At 37.2% G+C, this 14,229-nt stretch overlaps 1 protein-coding gene across 1 annotated transcript in view; it reads left to right on the plus strand.

Annotated features, from left to right (window-relative positions):
• The window catches only part of LOC139943789 (ubiquitin carboxyl-terminal hydrolase 7-like), a 43,374-nt gene extending 29,435 nt beyond the window's left edge, over positions 1-13,939 (plus strand). Inside the window, exons 25-34 of the mRNA XM_071940599.1 lie at positions 427-494; positions 1,095-1,203; positions 1,631-1,708; positions 2,630-2,730; positions 3,521-3,620; positions 4,177-4,293; positions 4,900-4,971; positions 5,341-5,389; positions 6,518-6,568; positions 7,698-13,939. Coding sequence (XP_071796700.1) covers positions 427-494; positions 1,095-1,203; positions 1,631-1,708; positions 2,630-2,730; positions 3,521-3,620; positions 4,177-4,293; positions 4,900-4,971; positions 5,341-5,389; positions 6,518-6,568; positions 7,698-7,801 — 849 coding nt within the window. The 3' untranslated portion in view covers positions 7,802-13,939. The remainder of the gene's footprint in view (positions 1-426; positions 495-1,094; positions 1,204-1,630; positions 1,709-2,629; positions 2,731-3,520; positions 3,621-4,176; positions 4,294-4,899; positions 4,972-5,340; positions 5,390-6,517; positions 6,569-7,697) is intronic.
• Positions 13,940-14,229: the final 290 nt, after the last annotated feature.

Here is a 14,229-nt window from a genome sequence, read left to right on the forward strand (position 1 = left end):
TCGGCCATGACACGCCACAAAATGATACACCATGATACACCCACGCCTTGCATGAGGACAAGTATACAACCTTGTCAAGTAGCCCCAACATTTGGTTGTCTGTTAACATAGAGTTTTTATGACAAACTGTTTTGACTGTCTGAATGATTGATATTGATGTGAGCCTTGACAGCATAACTATGAGAGCCTCGCATAGGGATTGGGTTTTCATTCCCAACCTGACTACGTGGGTTTTCTCAAATGAGGGTTTGTCCTCCCGCATCGTAAACTGAGCATGTCTTTGTCATCCTGTCTACACCCCGTATCTTTAGGCAAAGGGTGAACAATGTAAAAATTGAACAATGTAAAAATTAAACAAATAAATGAATAAATAATGATTGATGGTGTTTCATGTTTCTCTCTCTCTCTCTGCCTGTCTGTGCACAGATTGCTAAGGCTGTAGCAAACCAACTAGACACCGATCCAATGCTTCTACAATTCTTCAAGAGCCAAGGGTAAGTTCTAATCAGCATTTGTCAAGATTTTTTCCTTTATCAACCTCTGCCTATCAATTTTTCATGACTAGCGCCGGCTGGTCAAAAAATTGATTCCAATGAAGAAGTCGCCCTGCGGCAGTGAAGTTAATAATTAGAAGTCTCCGTGATCCACTAAGCAAAATAAGTAGTTCCAGCTGATTTTCCTATCTCCCCAGGTAGTTTTCAATAAAGTGGGACAGTTCTTTTCAGAACTCGGAACTAAAAATAGGAGTCTCCCGAATTCCAAAAATAGCAAGAAGTTCACAAGAAGTTCACAAGAACATATCTCCACAGCAAAGTAGATTTGGTGTTACCGCAAACTGAAGATACATTGATAGTTCACAATGCAATGCATGAAATCCTATCAACTGGGTTCGAATCCCACCCGAGTAATAAGTCTGTGATATTTTTCACAGGACTTGGGGGAAAGTACTGAGTATACAGTGCTAACACACTTCGGTGTATGGGTAAAAACCAAAAATTAATATTATAAACTTATTGTTCATAACTTGTGTGTTCTGCGGGAGTTGGTCAGATTTGGGTTATTTTTTTTTAAAAACTATTATTGGTTTATTTCAGACATAGAGATGGACCTGGCCACCCACTACGCTGTACATACGATGGAACCCTTAGAGATTTGTTATCTACGCTAAAACCAAGACAGCCCAAGAAGCTGTATTACCAGAAGGTAAGACTTTTATGTTATCTTTCCATTGCAGAATATCATATCAATGAGCACAGTCTGGTCAGGCATTTTGTTTTTCGACTATTTTCAACCAATGCGTCAGAAACAATCGGACTGGTTCAAGCTAAATCAATTTCTTTACCATCAGAATTTCTCAAAAGAACTCCAGTTTTGTAAGAGTCATTTGTCTCTTGATGACTACTAGTCCTGTGGTGGATTTCACAAAGAGTTAAGACTAGTCTTATCTCGAATTAAGACTAGTAAGTCGCTCTAACTTAGGACTAGCCTTAAGTTTTGAATAACTAGGACTACTCCTAAGTTAGACTGTCTTTGTGAGATCGACCAGTACTTTTTTTTTTTACGTATATTGTATAATTGAATCTGACAACAATTTACCTGGTTGATTTATTTATTTATTTGTCCTGCGTAGTTGAGCATCAAGATAAACGAGTTGGAGAACAAGAGACAATTCAAGTGTATCTGGGTCAACGTAAAGCTCAAGGAAGAGGTGAGAAGACGAAGAGAATGTAAAACCTTGAAGAGACGAGACCTTCAAGAACATGTTTACACTAAAGAGAACAATTCTTTGAAATCATATATACCATGCACCTAGACAGGGCTAATATTGTTGATTTTTCTGACTTGATGTCGTTTTCAGTATATAAAAAAATTGTGAGAAATGGTACTAACGTTTGGTTGAAAACGTGGATGTTTGTTAACATGATGAAACATTGGAAAATTTAAATTCTGAAAATAGGGCGTCGTTTGACTTTTGGGGTTGTGTGGCAGAAGGTCTAGTTTAATGGCCGCTATAGGCATTTAAGTACAAGAGGCCACTATGGTCTTTGAAGGGTCAAAGAAGAATTTTCTTTCTCTATTTTGTTTGTTTATTTAATTTTTTTTAATTTTAAGGTGGGGGGGGGAATATTCTCATGGTTTTCTTAGATCCAGCACTAATTGCTTTGTACAGGGTCCCAACATCATTGGAACTTGTCTGTTTTAAAGCCATTGGACACTTTCGGTAAACAGTATTGTCCAAGGACCACACTTAGGTATCACAACTTCTGTATCAAATAACAAACCTGTGAAAATTTAGGCTCAATCTGTCATCGGAGACGGGAGAAAATAGCGGGAAAACCCACCCTTGTTTCCGCACGTTTCGCCATGTCGTGACATGTGTTTAAAATAAATCTGTAATTCTCGATATCGAGAGATGATATTGTTTTAATGTTTTCTCAAAAAGTAAAGCATTTCATGGAATAATATTTCAAGAGAAGTCTTTCACCACTACCTTCTGTAAATCTGTGAACTTTTATTTTTTTTCTGTACCGAAAGTGTCCTTAATCATGGTCTCTATGCAATTCAGACTTTGATGGTTTTCATTGATTTGATTTTCTGAATGCTTTCATCTTTTACATCTTTGATTTAGGAGCTGGTGTTATATCCCAACAAGACAGACACTGTGAAGGACTTACTAACAGAAGCCAAGAAGTACGTTCAACTGTCTGAGAGAGGAACAGGGAAACTAAGGTATGCTTATCTCAGGCTTCACTTTTAGAAACATTCAGTTCATAATTGTTTTCCCTCAATAGATGCGATCGTTCTTACTGGCGGGAACACATGAAACTGTTTTTTTTCTTCTTCTTTTTTGGGGAGTTGTAGTAGCTCTGAAAAAAATGTATTCTCAAAGTTTGGTTTGTTCCCGGTGTATTGCAGGCATGCGACTCTTTGGATCTGCCGTTTGCCACGCCTCATGAAACAGAAATCCGCCATTACGAAAAAAATCTCTGGGTAAAATAAAATCACACTGCATGAAAGAAAAACTCTTGTGTTGGATGCTCCGCGAAAGTTTATATACAAAAGCAGTACACTGTCCAGACACAAGCTCTCTTCGTACTGCATACCTTCTACACTATTTTTTGCACAGTCTGGTCTCATAGTGTTTTTATTGCCTTTTGTATAATGGCATGCGGCGGGAACCAGAGGCTGTAAGGGCCCCATAGACCCATTGCATATAATGTCACACTGTCAAAAAGAAGCAGATGATTGGATAATAGCTGTTCTCTGTGCATAAAAACGTGCGCGCGACCTCAGCGTACCTGTAGCGTTTCGCGTTAGGCAAGAGGGAGCTATTGATTTCTTACACAATACAGAACGCTATTCCGAACAATGCACGTAATTGTGGGTGTCAAAACTCGTTTTTTCATGTTTGAAAATTATGATTTGTTTGTACCGGATTTAACTTGTATTATTAAAAAATTGTCTCAATCGTTCTCCGATATCCATGCAAATAATAAGTTATCCCTTTCTGAATCCTTAGATTACTTGATGTGATCAGCAACAAGATTTACCAAGAGCACAAGGAAGAAACCCTCCTGGATCATCTCAATCCTGCAGGAACCAAGACCTATAGGATAGAGGTCAGTTATCACTCTGTGTCTTAATCCAAATAGGATCATTAACCCTCCTACTCTTGGTACTGTTTTCCAGTTGACTGACCATTTGAAACCATTCAACTATATGGGTTGCAGGCCTGTATGCTTCGTTTTTTAAAGTGCAAGGGCACCGAGGCATTGATAAAGGGCACTCTATGAAGGAAATTTCTACTGGAGCATTTCAAGGGCACCAAGACAATGACCAGGGGGCATGGAGGCAATCACCTTCAGGTCTGGGTTGGTTTACAAACTGTGCACAGAACTGTGTACTTGGGTAGATATTGTGTTAGCACATGATGTTGTAGGCTGGCATTTATCATTCATAAGTACGTCGGACAGTTTATCCATTCTTATTCGACAAGAGGACATCATGTGGCTATGTTTTAAAAAGGGTACAAAATGGCAGAATTGTAGCCGTGTGATAAGGGATGAAAGCGAGGTCCTTGATTGGATGGCCATGACCCTTATGGTTTCAAATGGCCATTTTAAGACTGAAAAGTACAAGTCTTTTTATTTAACCGTATTCTGTACTCACTTGTAGGAGATACCCGCAGATCAACTGGAGCTAGGCGATAATGAAATGTTGGTTTGTACGGCCCACTACCATAAAGACCTATTCAGCACATTTGGAACTCCATTTCTTCTAAGAATCAAAGAGGTATTTATTTCTTTTGTATCTTTACTTTTGTAAAAATGTATCTTTCTGATGCATTAATGGTAGCAATCACACAAGTATAAGAGGCCTATTGACCCATTTTACCTGACGTCATCATCAGAAAATCTTTAATGCTCCATACTGGCGTTTTCATATATAACTCTATGCATAGAATATTCTGTGCGTTATGCAGTGAAGTGCGCATTTTAGGCAACGCTGCGTTAATACACGTAAACCTAACTTGCCCACCAACATGGTAAGCGTGGCACCAGTCACCGCGTGTGACGCGCGTGCAAGGGGTCAATAAAGTTCACTCAAACACTACAAAATAACTTAACACATTTAAAACATGTTTAATTCACATCTGAATGATAGAAATATGAGCATTTTAAAAATAGTACGTTGTACAGTTTTTAGTAGCCCACAGGACAAGTTGAGAGGTGATGTTTTGCTCGTCAAAGTTTTTACAAGACAATGTACGCCGGGGTAGTTCTAAGGGTGAGCCCTGAGTAGAATATGAAACTTTGCTTGGTAGGGAAAAAATAGTCTCTTGTTTGAATGGAATGTAGTCAATATATATTTTTAAATGTTTTTGTCGCCATTTTCTAGGGTGAATCTTTCATAGACGTCAAGGAACGATTGCGAGAAATTCTGGATATCTCAGAGAAGGAGTTAGAAAAAGTAAGAAATCTGCATCATTATTGTTGTCATGACGCCATGTTGTTTAATCAAATTTGTTCCTGAATTTGTGATAATTTAGAATCTGGGGGGCTTCATCCTCTGAAACCCATTTCTCACGATGGCTTCATTTGTGTTTTACTTTCTTTTCTAATTGTCATTCATTAGCGAAACATATCAGTGCTTAATTGTTTTTTTTTTCAGTCCTAACTTACTACTAGTCCTAAGACTCTTTGGCTTTGGGTGTTTTTAAAAACTTAAAGCTAGTTCTAAGTTAGGACGAGTAACTATCTTATCTCGAGATGAGACTAGTTTGTGAAATCCACCCCCGTATGCCTTTTTAACCATGTAATTTATATTTTCAATTTTCAGATCAAATTTGCAATAGTTGTCATGGGAAGGCCGACATATATCTCAGAAGGTAATGTCTAAAATATTTTAATATAATTGCATATTTTAATGATATATTATATCTTATAAGATAAATTTTATGATCCCTGTTTCAGTCATTTTTTTTTAAACAGCATAAATCAAAATCTAGTCACAAATCTAGTTACCACAAAGTTGAATTCCTTGTTTTTTTTTTAATGTGGATTTATTTTTCTTTGAAAAATGTTCCACATAGACAGATTAAAGCATTTGGGTACTTTTTCAAAATGTCCATAGATTTACATTAAACTTACAGGGTTTGAAGATAATGATAGTGGAAAGCTTCCCTTCAAATCTTACTTACTGAGGTGGTGAGTTTTTGAGAAATGAGTAAAACAATGTCATGAAAATACGTTTGTGAATGCTTAAAATAATTTTCGTCTCATGAGACGAAAATTATTTTCATGACGTTGTTTTACTCATTACCCCAAAACTACAGCACCTCAGCACGTAATATTTTCAGGGAAGCTTTCTACTATCATTAACTTTGTAACTGTGTAAGTTTAGTGTAAATCTGTGGACATTGTGTTTTTTGTCCTACAAAAAGTACATACACCCTTTAAAGATAATTTCTGTCTGTACACTTGGGTTGTAGCAAAATCTGTCACACACAAACTTTCATAACTGATATTCAAACAGCAGTATGAAGGGGTCAGGAATCAAGTTGTCTCAGTAGTTTCTTTCCCTGCCTTTCAACTCTGTGGACCCTGTTTCCAATCCCACCTTGGATCGGAGCTTTTCATATGCATTGGGATTTCCGTCTCTACCTGATTGCGTGGGTTCTCTCATGTGGGTTTTTTCCTCCCACATCTGAAACTAAAAATTTCTCGTCATTTCCTAATCACCATCCTAATATTGGTGCCTGCGCTTTTGGATGGTTAAGTAAATAATTTTGTCCACAATCGGTGTTGAGATCAACGAAAATCAAAGAAGAAATGATTTGATCTACCCATCAAAATTGTTCACAACACTGCGAAAAGAACAAGTTGTTTGAACTACCCATCAAAACGGTTCTGCGGGGTTACACAGATATGCGACAATATTAAGATGAAAAAACCTGGACTTAAGGTACTCTTATTTGAATGTTTTAAAAATGAATTTGTACGGTTTTTTTTAACAGAGGGTGATGTCAAAGTTAGTTTGAAGGATTTCCAGCCACAAATACACAGCGGTAAGTCAGATGATCTGCTATTAACCTCAAATATATCTTACACATTTGCACATTACCCAAGAAAGGGGGCTGTCCTGGGACTTCATCTTTTAGAGGACCTGGGGTGGATTTCACAAAGAGTTAGGACTAGTCTTATCTCCAGTTAAGACCAGTTACTCGTCCTAACTTAGGACTATCCATGCAATTTGTACATCTCCTAGGACTAGTCCTAAGTTAGGACTAGTCCTATAAAGTTAGGACTAGTCCTAACTCTTTGTGAAATCAACCCCAGGCCATTTTCATTCAGCAAAGGCATTTTCCCTCAGGAATTCTTTCAACTCTAAGGGAAACTTTTGAAGGGGCACCAAGGCCAAGACTAGGGCAACATAGCCCATGATGACCTCTGTGGCCTTTGTGTAATTACAGGCTTGCCATCTTAAAGTGACTTCCTTCTAATCATCTTTTATTATACCTGTTTACTTGTTCTTGTACCTGGATGATTTAATGATCACATTTTGTGGATCTTCTTTTTGACCTTTAAAGGATTTTGCTTTTTGTGGTTTAATGTTATAGAAGTTATTGTTGCAAAGCACCTGGGAGCATTATTAAAGGCAGTGGACACTATTGGTAATTGTCAAAGACTAGCCTTCACAGTTGGTGTATCTCAACATATGCATAAAATAACAAACCTGTGAAAATTTGAGCTCAATCGGTCATCGAAGTTGCGAGATAATAATGAAAGAAAAAAACACCCTTGTCACACGAAGTTGTGTGCGTTTAAATGGTTGATTTCGAGATCTCACATTCTAAACTTGAGGTCTCAAAATCAAATTCGTGGACAATTACTTCTTTCTCGAAAACTACGTCACTTCAGAGGGAGCTGTTTCTCACAATGTTTTATACTATCAACCTCTCCCCATTACTCATAATCAAGAAAGGTGTTATGCTAATAATTATTTTGAGTAATTACCAATAGTGTCCACTGCCTTTAATGATCACATTTTGTGGATCTTCTTTTTGACCTTTCAGATATTTTGCTTTTTGTGGTTTAATGCTATAGAAGTTATTGTTGCAAAGCGCCTTGGAGCATTATTAATGGTTTTGGCGCTATAGAACTGTGTTTTATTATTATATTATTATTATTTTGCAGGTGGCACAGCACAGCCAAGGCCCTGGCTTGGCCTAGACCACATGAACAAGAACAAGAAACCTAGATTTAACTACTTTGAGAAAGCCATCAAGATCTTGAACTAGAGCATCTCCAAGAACACCAAACTTCTCAATCCCTCCCGCCCCCAAACACTGCCGGTAGCAAGTGGCAGCGACTTTACAGCAGTCGGTCTATAAAAGTTGCATTTTATCCTTATATGATAATTATTACCATGGATTTTTTTAATCCACTAGAGGAAGTTTCTTTGTTTTGGGGTTTTTTTTTTCTCCAAGGAAAAATTCAATTTCTTAAACTGTGTATCCAATTTTTGAAGAGTTTTCTTGAGAGTGGTTTTTTGGGAAGATATAGTACATTGTAAGCTTCAACGTTAGAAAGGTGCACATAGAAGCAAGCATCCAGGGGGCAATTTTGATTAAGGTTTTTTTTATGGTAGGCAAAAATTCTCCGCTAACCTGTGTAATACGCTTGCTTCTGCAAGCGCAGATTCTTTGCTAACCACAAGCAAATTGGGCCTTGTTCGTTTGATTAGTAAGGTTTCCGTGTATACCTTTCTGTGAGGCTCATTATCAACTAATTGAGACACTGTTCAGAGTAGCTGCAGCAACATACAATCCTTATCTAGCGATGTCACAAACTGTCAAGTTTAGAACTTTCTCCGAGTTCATTCCTGGTTGATTGATACACAGTCTGATGAATGAAATTGCTTCGGATTTTAGTGCTAGAAGGTGGAGCACACTGATAATGTACAAAGCTACCCCAAGTCAAGTAAACGACGGGCATGCAACTTTTCAGCTGATCAGCTGATTTCCTCACTTTCTTTGAAAGCATTGCTATACAAAAACTAAAAAACACTGTACAAAAGTCAAGTGTGATCGGCCATTTCCTCTTTTTTATTTGCATGTCTGAATCAAGTCGAAAAATGGATAAAACAAAGAAAAACGTCATTGTTTTTTTTAAAATATTGTATTTGAGAGGTTGAAGTGCAATAGGAGACTTTGGAACGCTAAGTGGCAGCAGACTTACCAGGTAAATTTCCATTGTTTACGTAGTTCTGAGCATGCGCACATTACCGAGAACAATGTATTTAACTGGTAAGTCTGCTGCCACCTAGCATCTCAAAGTCTCCCATTGGAAGGTGATGAGTGAAAGGTCAAAGCGAGGTAGAGTGTTCCTATTGACCCAACGTACCTGGGCCCAATTTCATAAAGCCTGTAAGCATAAAAACTTGCTTAGCACAAAAAAGTCTTGCTTAACAGAAACTGGTACCAGCTATAATCCCATACATTGTTGCAACTGGTGCCCAACTCTTTTTTTGCTTAGCACAGAAAAATCTTGCTAAACGGAAACTGGTACCAGCCATAATCCCATAAAGTTTACATTGTTGCAACTGGTGCCCCACTCAGTTTTTGCTTAGCAAAGAAATTTGCTAAGCAGTATGTCCTGCTTAAAACAGCTTTATGAAATTGGGCCCTGATGTCATGTTCACAATATTCTTGGCCGCATCATTTTGCGGAGTAAATGTCCCCCTGTGTTATACAGTTACACTGTGGTGTGCATTTGAGACAATGCAACATTTATTGCTACATGCAATTTTGCTGTATTGCTACATGCAACTTGACTCCCAAAATCGCGACTTTGGCAGTCAGTAGTGGCGTTGGTGCAGGGGGTCAGTTAGAAATTATTTGTGCCATGTATTCATTTTATGAGATCGGATACACATTATTAGCCGATTTGATGGACTTAAAATTCTGTACAAAATTAAAATAATGATAATACTAATATGTTAATAACACAAACTCATGAAATGTTGATGAAATGTTTCGCCTTCGTTTTGTCTTTGGACAGATTTTAAATAATCTTGTTAAAGATTCTCTTAAAGATTCAGAAAAAATGCACTCAAATGTAACACTTGCTCAAAGGACTCTTAAGATATTTATAAATGTCTACAAAAATTTTAAACTTTATTTGTCATGTAAAGTGCATTGAAGCAACAGTTCCCCCACCTCCACCCCCACAAGTAATTAATGCTCAAATTCCTCGGACTCGACTCCAGTATTACTTTGTCACATACCTATTAGGTGCAAGCTTTTGCATAGTTACAACTGGGACAACAAACACCCCGTCGAACCTCTGTCTTTGCCAAGAAACAAATCTTACCTGAAGCTCCTTTACCATGCTAGCTTATCTTTACAGTGTTCTGTATCACAGTTTAATATGTGTTGCCATGTATTTTGTTTTTTGTTGGTTTGTTGTGACCCGGCTGTGACCCTCCATCCTATGATCCATAACAAAGGTTGAATGATTGCCTGTGTAAGGCAGTATCCAAATTGGCGGCTACAGGTACGGCTACGGCTGTTGCTAAGTGTGTTGCGAAGGACTTACCATACCTCAACGCATGATGAAGCATAAATCTAGCCGTAGCCGTAGCTGTAGCTGCTAATTCTGACTTGGCCCAACTACTTGGAGGCTGAAAAAACTTTAAAAACAAATTGTGTTCACCCTTAATCGAGTTGATGATGGTGTCAAACCTTCAATCTTGAGAATATCCCTTGTGAGTTGTGAAATAAGAATAATAGTAGTAATAATTGCCATTATATCGCACCGGTACCCAGCAGAGGTGATGCTCTTTAGCACATCAAGCTACATGTAAATCAATCACAAGGGCAATCTCTGCTCTCACCGGTACCTATTCACTCCATGTGAAGAGAAGCATGTAATAGTCAAATGTCTTTCTCAAGAACACCAACTGTCACAACCAGGATTCGAACCCACTCCCTCATGACTTGCCCATGACACACCTACATGTATTATTGGAACAGTTCGTAAGCGATTTGTTTTGGATAAATCCGAAAACTTTGGTCCTCATAGTACCAGACAGATTGTGGAGTACAGTATTATGTAACTATTTGGTTTATAAGTATACATTTTGTAGGTCCCTAACTAGTAGGAGAATGTCATTGACTGGAGTAACCATTAATTGATGGATTGCGCGTGACGTCATTGACCAGCATCGTTGATGAAACGTGCACGCGTGAAAGGCTATCATTGGCTGAGAGTTGTGCGCAGCGTATATGCGCGCTCACTTTTCCATTGATGAAGCTTAGTGCAATCCATCTATGTACCTATAGCTATGTTTATAAAGAAGATTTGTCATGTGGAAAGGTCGAGGCTTGTTTCACAGGAGAAATGTCTGATGCTTGGCTAGGAGAGAGGAAGGCTTTACCTTTAAGAAAGCTGGACCTACTGTCATCCTTGACTTTAACTATGACTATCATATTTTCACAAGAGTTCAATAGTTTCATTGTTTTGTAAAGGTTATGAAGGATTGGTAAGGAAAACCCCAAATCCTTGTTTAATTTTAGTCTTGGAGCTTACTGATTATTAAGTTCATACTAGAAGAAAAAAAGTTTTTGTCGGAAATGAAGTCATATGCAAGAAATTTAATCTAAAAAATATTAACAGCTGAAAATTAAGGATGCTGTGTTTACAAGTTGAAATTGTGTAGGGGTTTTCACTATTTTTTCTGACTCTCTCAACCGATTAAGCCCAAATTTTGCATAAGTTTATTAACTCACGTGTAGGGTTGATCACACAAAACAGAAACTCTGTCTGCGCCTATTTTGGCAGCTCTGCCAATCCTGAATAATACCTTTGATGAAAGTTTTCTTCATGTAGTTTTTGATCGACATGTTTATGAAGTCAGCAAGTTTTCTTTGTGTTTATATAATGGGCCTATACAAAAGGAAAGATTTCAAAGGTTGTAAATTCTTCTCTCGAGCTCTTAAACTTGGAAGTGTTGGGGAACGATGGATGTAAGTAGGATATATACAAACCAAACCACGTATCGGACTGATTGTATTCATTGGCCAACGAGTGGATGTCCAATTATGAAAAGTGGGTGTTTTTTTTATATAATTTGTCAGGAGAATTGAATGGGACATGGGGTGCCAGTTGCGCTGTAACAGGCTTAAAATCCGACCTTCAAAAGCTTATATTAGTAGTCCAGGATGGAGCTATGTTTTGTGAATACTTTGTAGATAGGTCCATATCTGTCATTTTACTATTTAACTTCTCTCCATTTGTCTTATTGGATCTTAAAGTTTGTGTGTATGAATTTTGTTTCTGATTTTTTTTTTTTTGCCAAAATGGAAAGATATTCACATGTTATCTGTAATCGTCAGTCTGTATATACTGTGTAGATTATGTGAAGAAAAAACCCCAATAAGTACCAGTATTTTTTGCTTTCCAAAATTGGGGGATGAAATTTACCAATTGGTCAATGGTCAGAGACTTTCAAGGCATATTTGATACAACTTAATCCCTTTGTTTATGGACTTTTCCTACTTTGAGTATTCTATCTGGTTTTTGGACCTTCCCAAAAATGATAATGAATACTTTTTTAATCAAATGATTTATAATAACTTCATGCAGAGTGATTTTGTGATAATTTTATGCGCAATAGAAATTGTAGTTTTTGTTTCCCCAAGAATGGCATCGCAAAATTTGGCAAATTACATGAGCATTAACATTATGCTACAGCGGAATACGCAGTGTAGAATTGTACATTTGTACTTCAAATCTAGAAATGGGAACATGTTCAGGTTTAACAGCTGCCAGAACCAGGTCATGTTTGCTTATTTTGTTTCAGTCAACTTTGACGCAATCAATGAAATCCCCTGCATATTATAAAGGTGCAGTTAACAGTAGCGCATAAGATGTTTTTTCCTAACAGTATCTTTACCATCCTCAAGGAAATGATAAGGACATTGCAATGAGAAAGTCCCCCCCCCCCCTCCCCCTTCGAACCGGTTTCCTGTAACTTGACTTGTTTGTCGTGACCCTTGGATCAGAAGAGTGAAATTAACTCTGTTCTAGTTGAGGGACTTCCCTTGCTGCACTCTCCAAAGCCTCATATCCTACAGCTGCTTAAGTTTAAAATACTGCTTAAAAATATGCGGGTAACCCTAGTCACTAACAGTACACTATGCTACTTTGGCTTGTAGTTTAACCTTATCTGGTAAGCAGAATTGTTAAGTGCCTAGCTAACTTTTGTGGTTAAGCAGTTTTAGTTGAGTGGGCTTAGGCTTTTATATTTGTGTGTTCTTGCCGAATATGGTGTTCATCAAAGTATATTCAAAATGGCTGGCAGAGGATTTAAAGGCGAACATGTGTCAAATTTTAACCGTAAATTTGTTTCATCAATTTGAGTTCATTCAGTCTATATACAGAAGTGTAAGTGAACAACCTTATTTTAATCTTTGACTATTTGGAATAGTGATGTTTTATCTGATCATTTGAATGTTTCCTTAAGACAGCTGCTGTTATGAAGCTTTTAAGTAGGCGTGCAATATACAATTTTTGGTGTTGCTTTACTTCCCACAGAGTTAACCATTAAGAGGGGAGAAATGCTCCAGAATCTATGTGTTCTTCTAAAATTTATCACTAAAGCAGTAAAAAGGAATCAGAAGTTGGAGTTTCCATCATTTTGAGTAAAACTCTTGACATTGGTGTGTTAGAAACGAACAGATCTCAAGCATCTGCTAATACTTTTTCGATAAAATGCTTCTTGAAATTTGAAAACAAAATTACAAATATATGTACATGTAGAAGTCAAACATTCTTTTGTCCAGCGACATTTCCCCGTTCCAAATTTGTGTTCTTTCCTTCCCTTAAACAAACCCCCAAATTACAGTTTCTTGTAAACGTCACTATATGACTATCTCTTAAAAAAAAGAAAGTTAAATATCTATTAAAACTTTAAAATTAAAAAGGATGAAAACAAGGTGCAAATATTTAAAGCAGAAAAGCACAGTAGAAAAGCAGGTTGGCTCACATATACATGTATATATATATACATGTCTATGTATGTATATGTATATATTTCATAATTATTATTATCTTTAGAACAGGTCGGTATTTTTTATTGCACATTTGGTAATACTAGTTAAGAAAGCTGTTTAACAGTATGTGATTATTGAGTTGATTGGGAGTGTCATGAGTTTATCCGTTTAAAAAAAAATATGCTTATTTTGTTCAGTTGATATTTGTATGGTAAATTGTACATAAGTGAAGTTATAATGTTATAGACAAAACAAAACAACAAATCCATTGGGGGTGAATTCATGAAATTTGGTTGAATATAGCCAGTATTTGGGGTCTTACAATGACAACTTTCTTTTTTTGTTGAATTGTAATAAAAAAAATCACCTTGTAAATGTCTAACAAAGGAAATTTGGTCTGAAGTTTGTGTTTTTCTGTTGGTTAATTTTGTACTCGGGTTTGTGCACACAAACATGTTGCCCACACACCCTTACCCAGACCTGGCCATGGCCTCGGTGCCGGCCCGGCCCATTCAATAGTTTCCCACATACTTTGGAATTTTCCAAAAGAAGTGCCCTTTGCAAAATGAAAATGCCCTTGACCTCTCAAAGATGAAATTCCAGGCCTTTAATAAGTATAGCTCTATTTCGCTGGAATTCTTTGGAGAAGGACCACTTGGACAGGTGTTTTA

The sequence above is a fragment of the Asterias amurensis genome, chromosome 11, assembly GCF_032118995.1.
Source record: "Asterias amurensis chromosome 11, ASM3211899v1".
NCBI classification, from domain to species: Eukaryota; Metazoa; Echinodermata; class Asteroidea; order Forcipulatida; family Asteriidae; genus Asterias; species Asterias amurensis.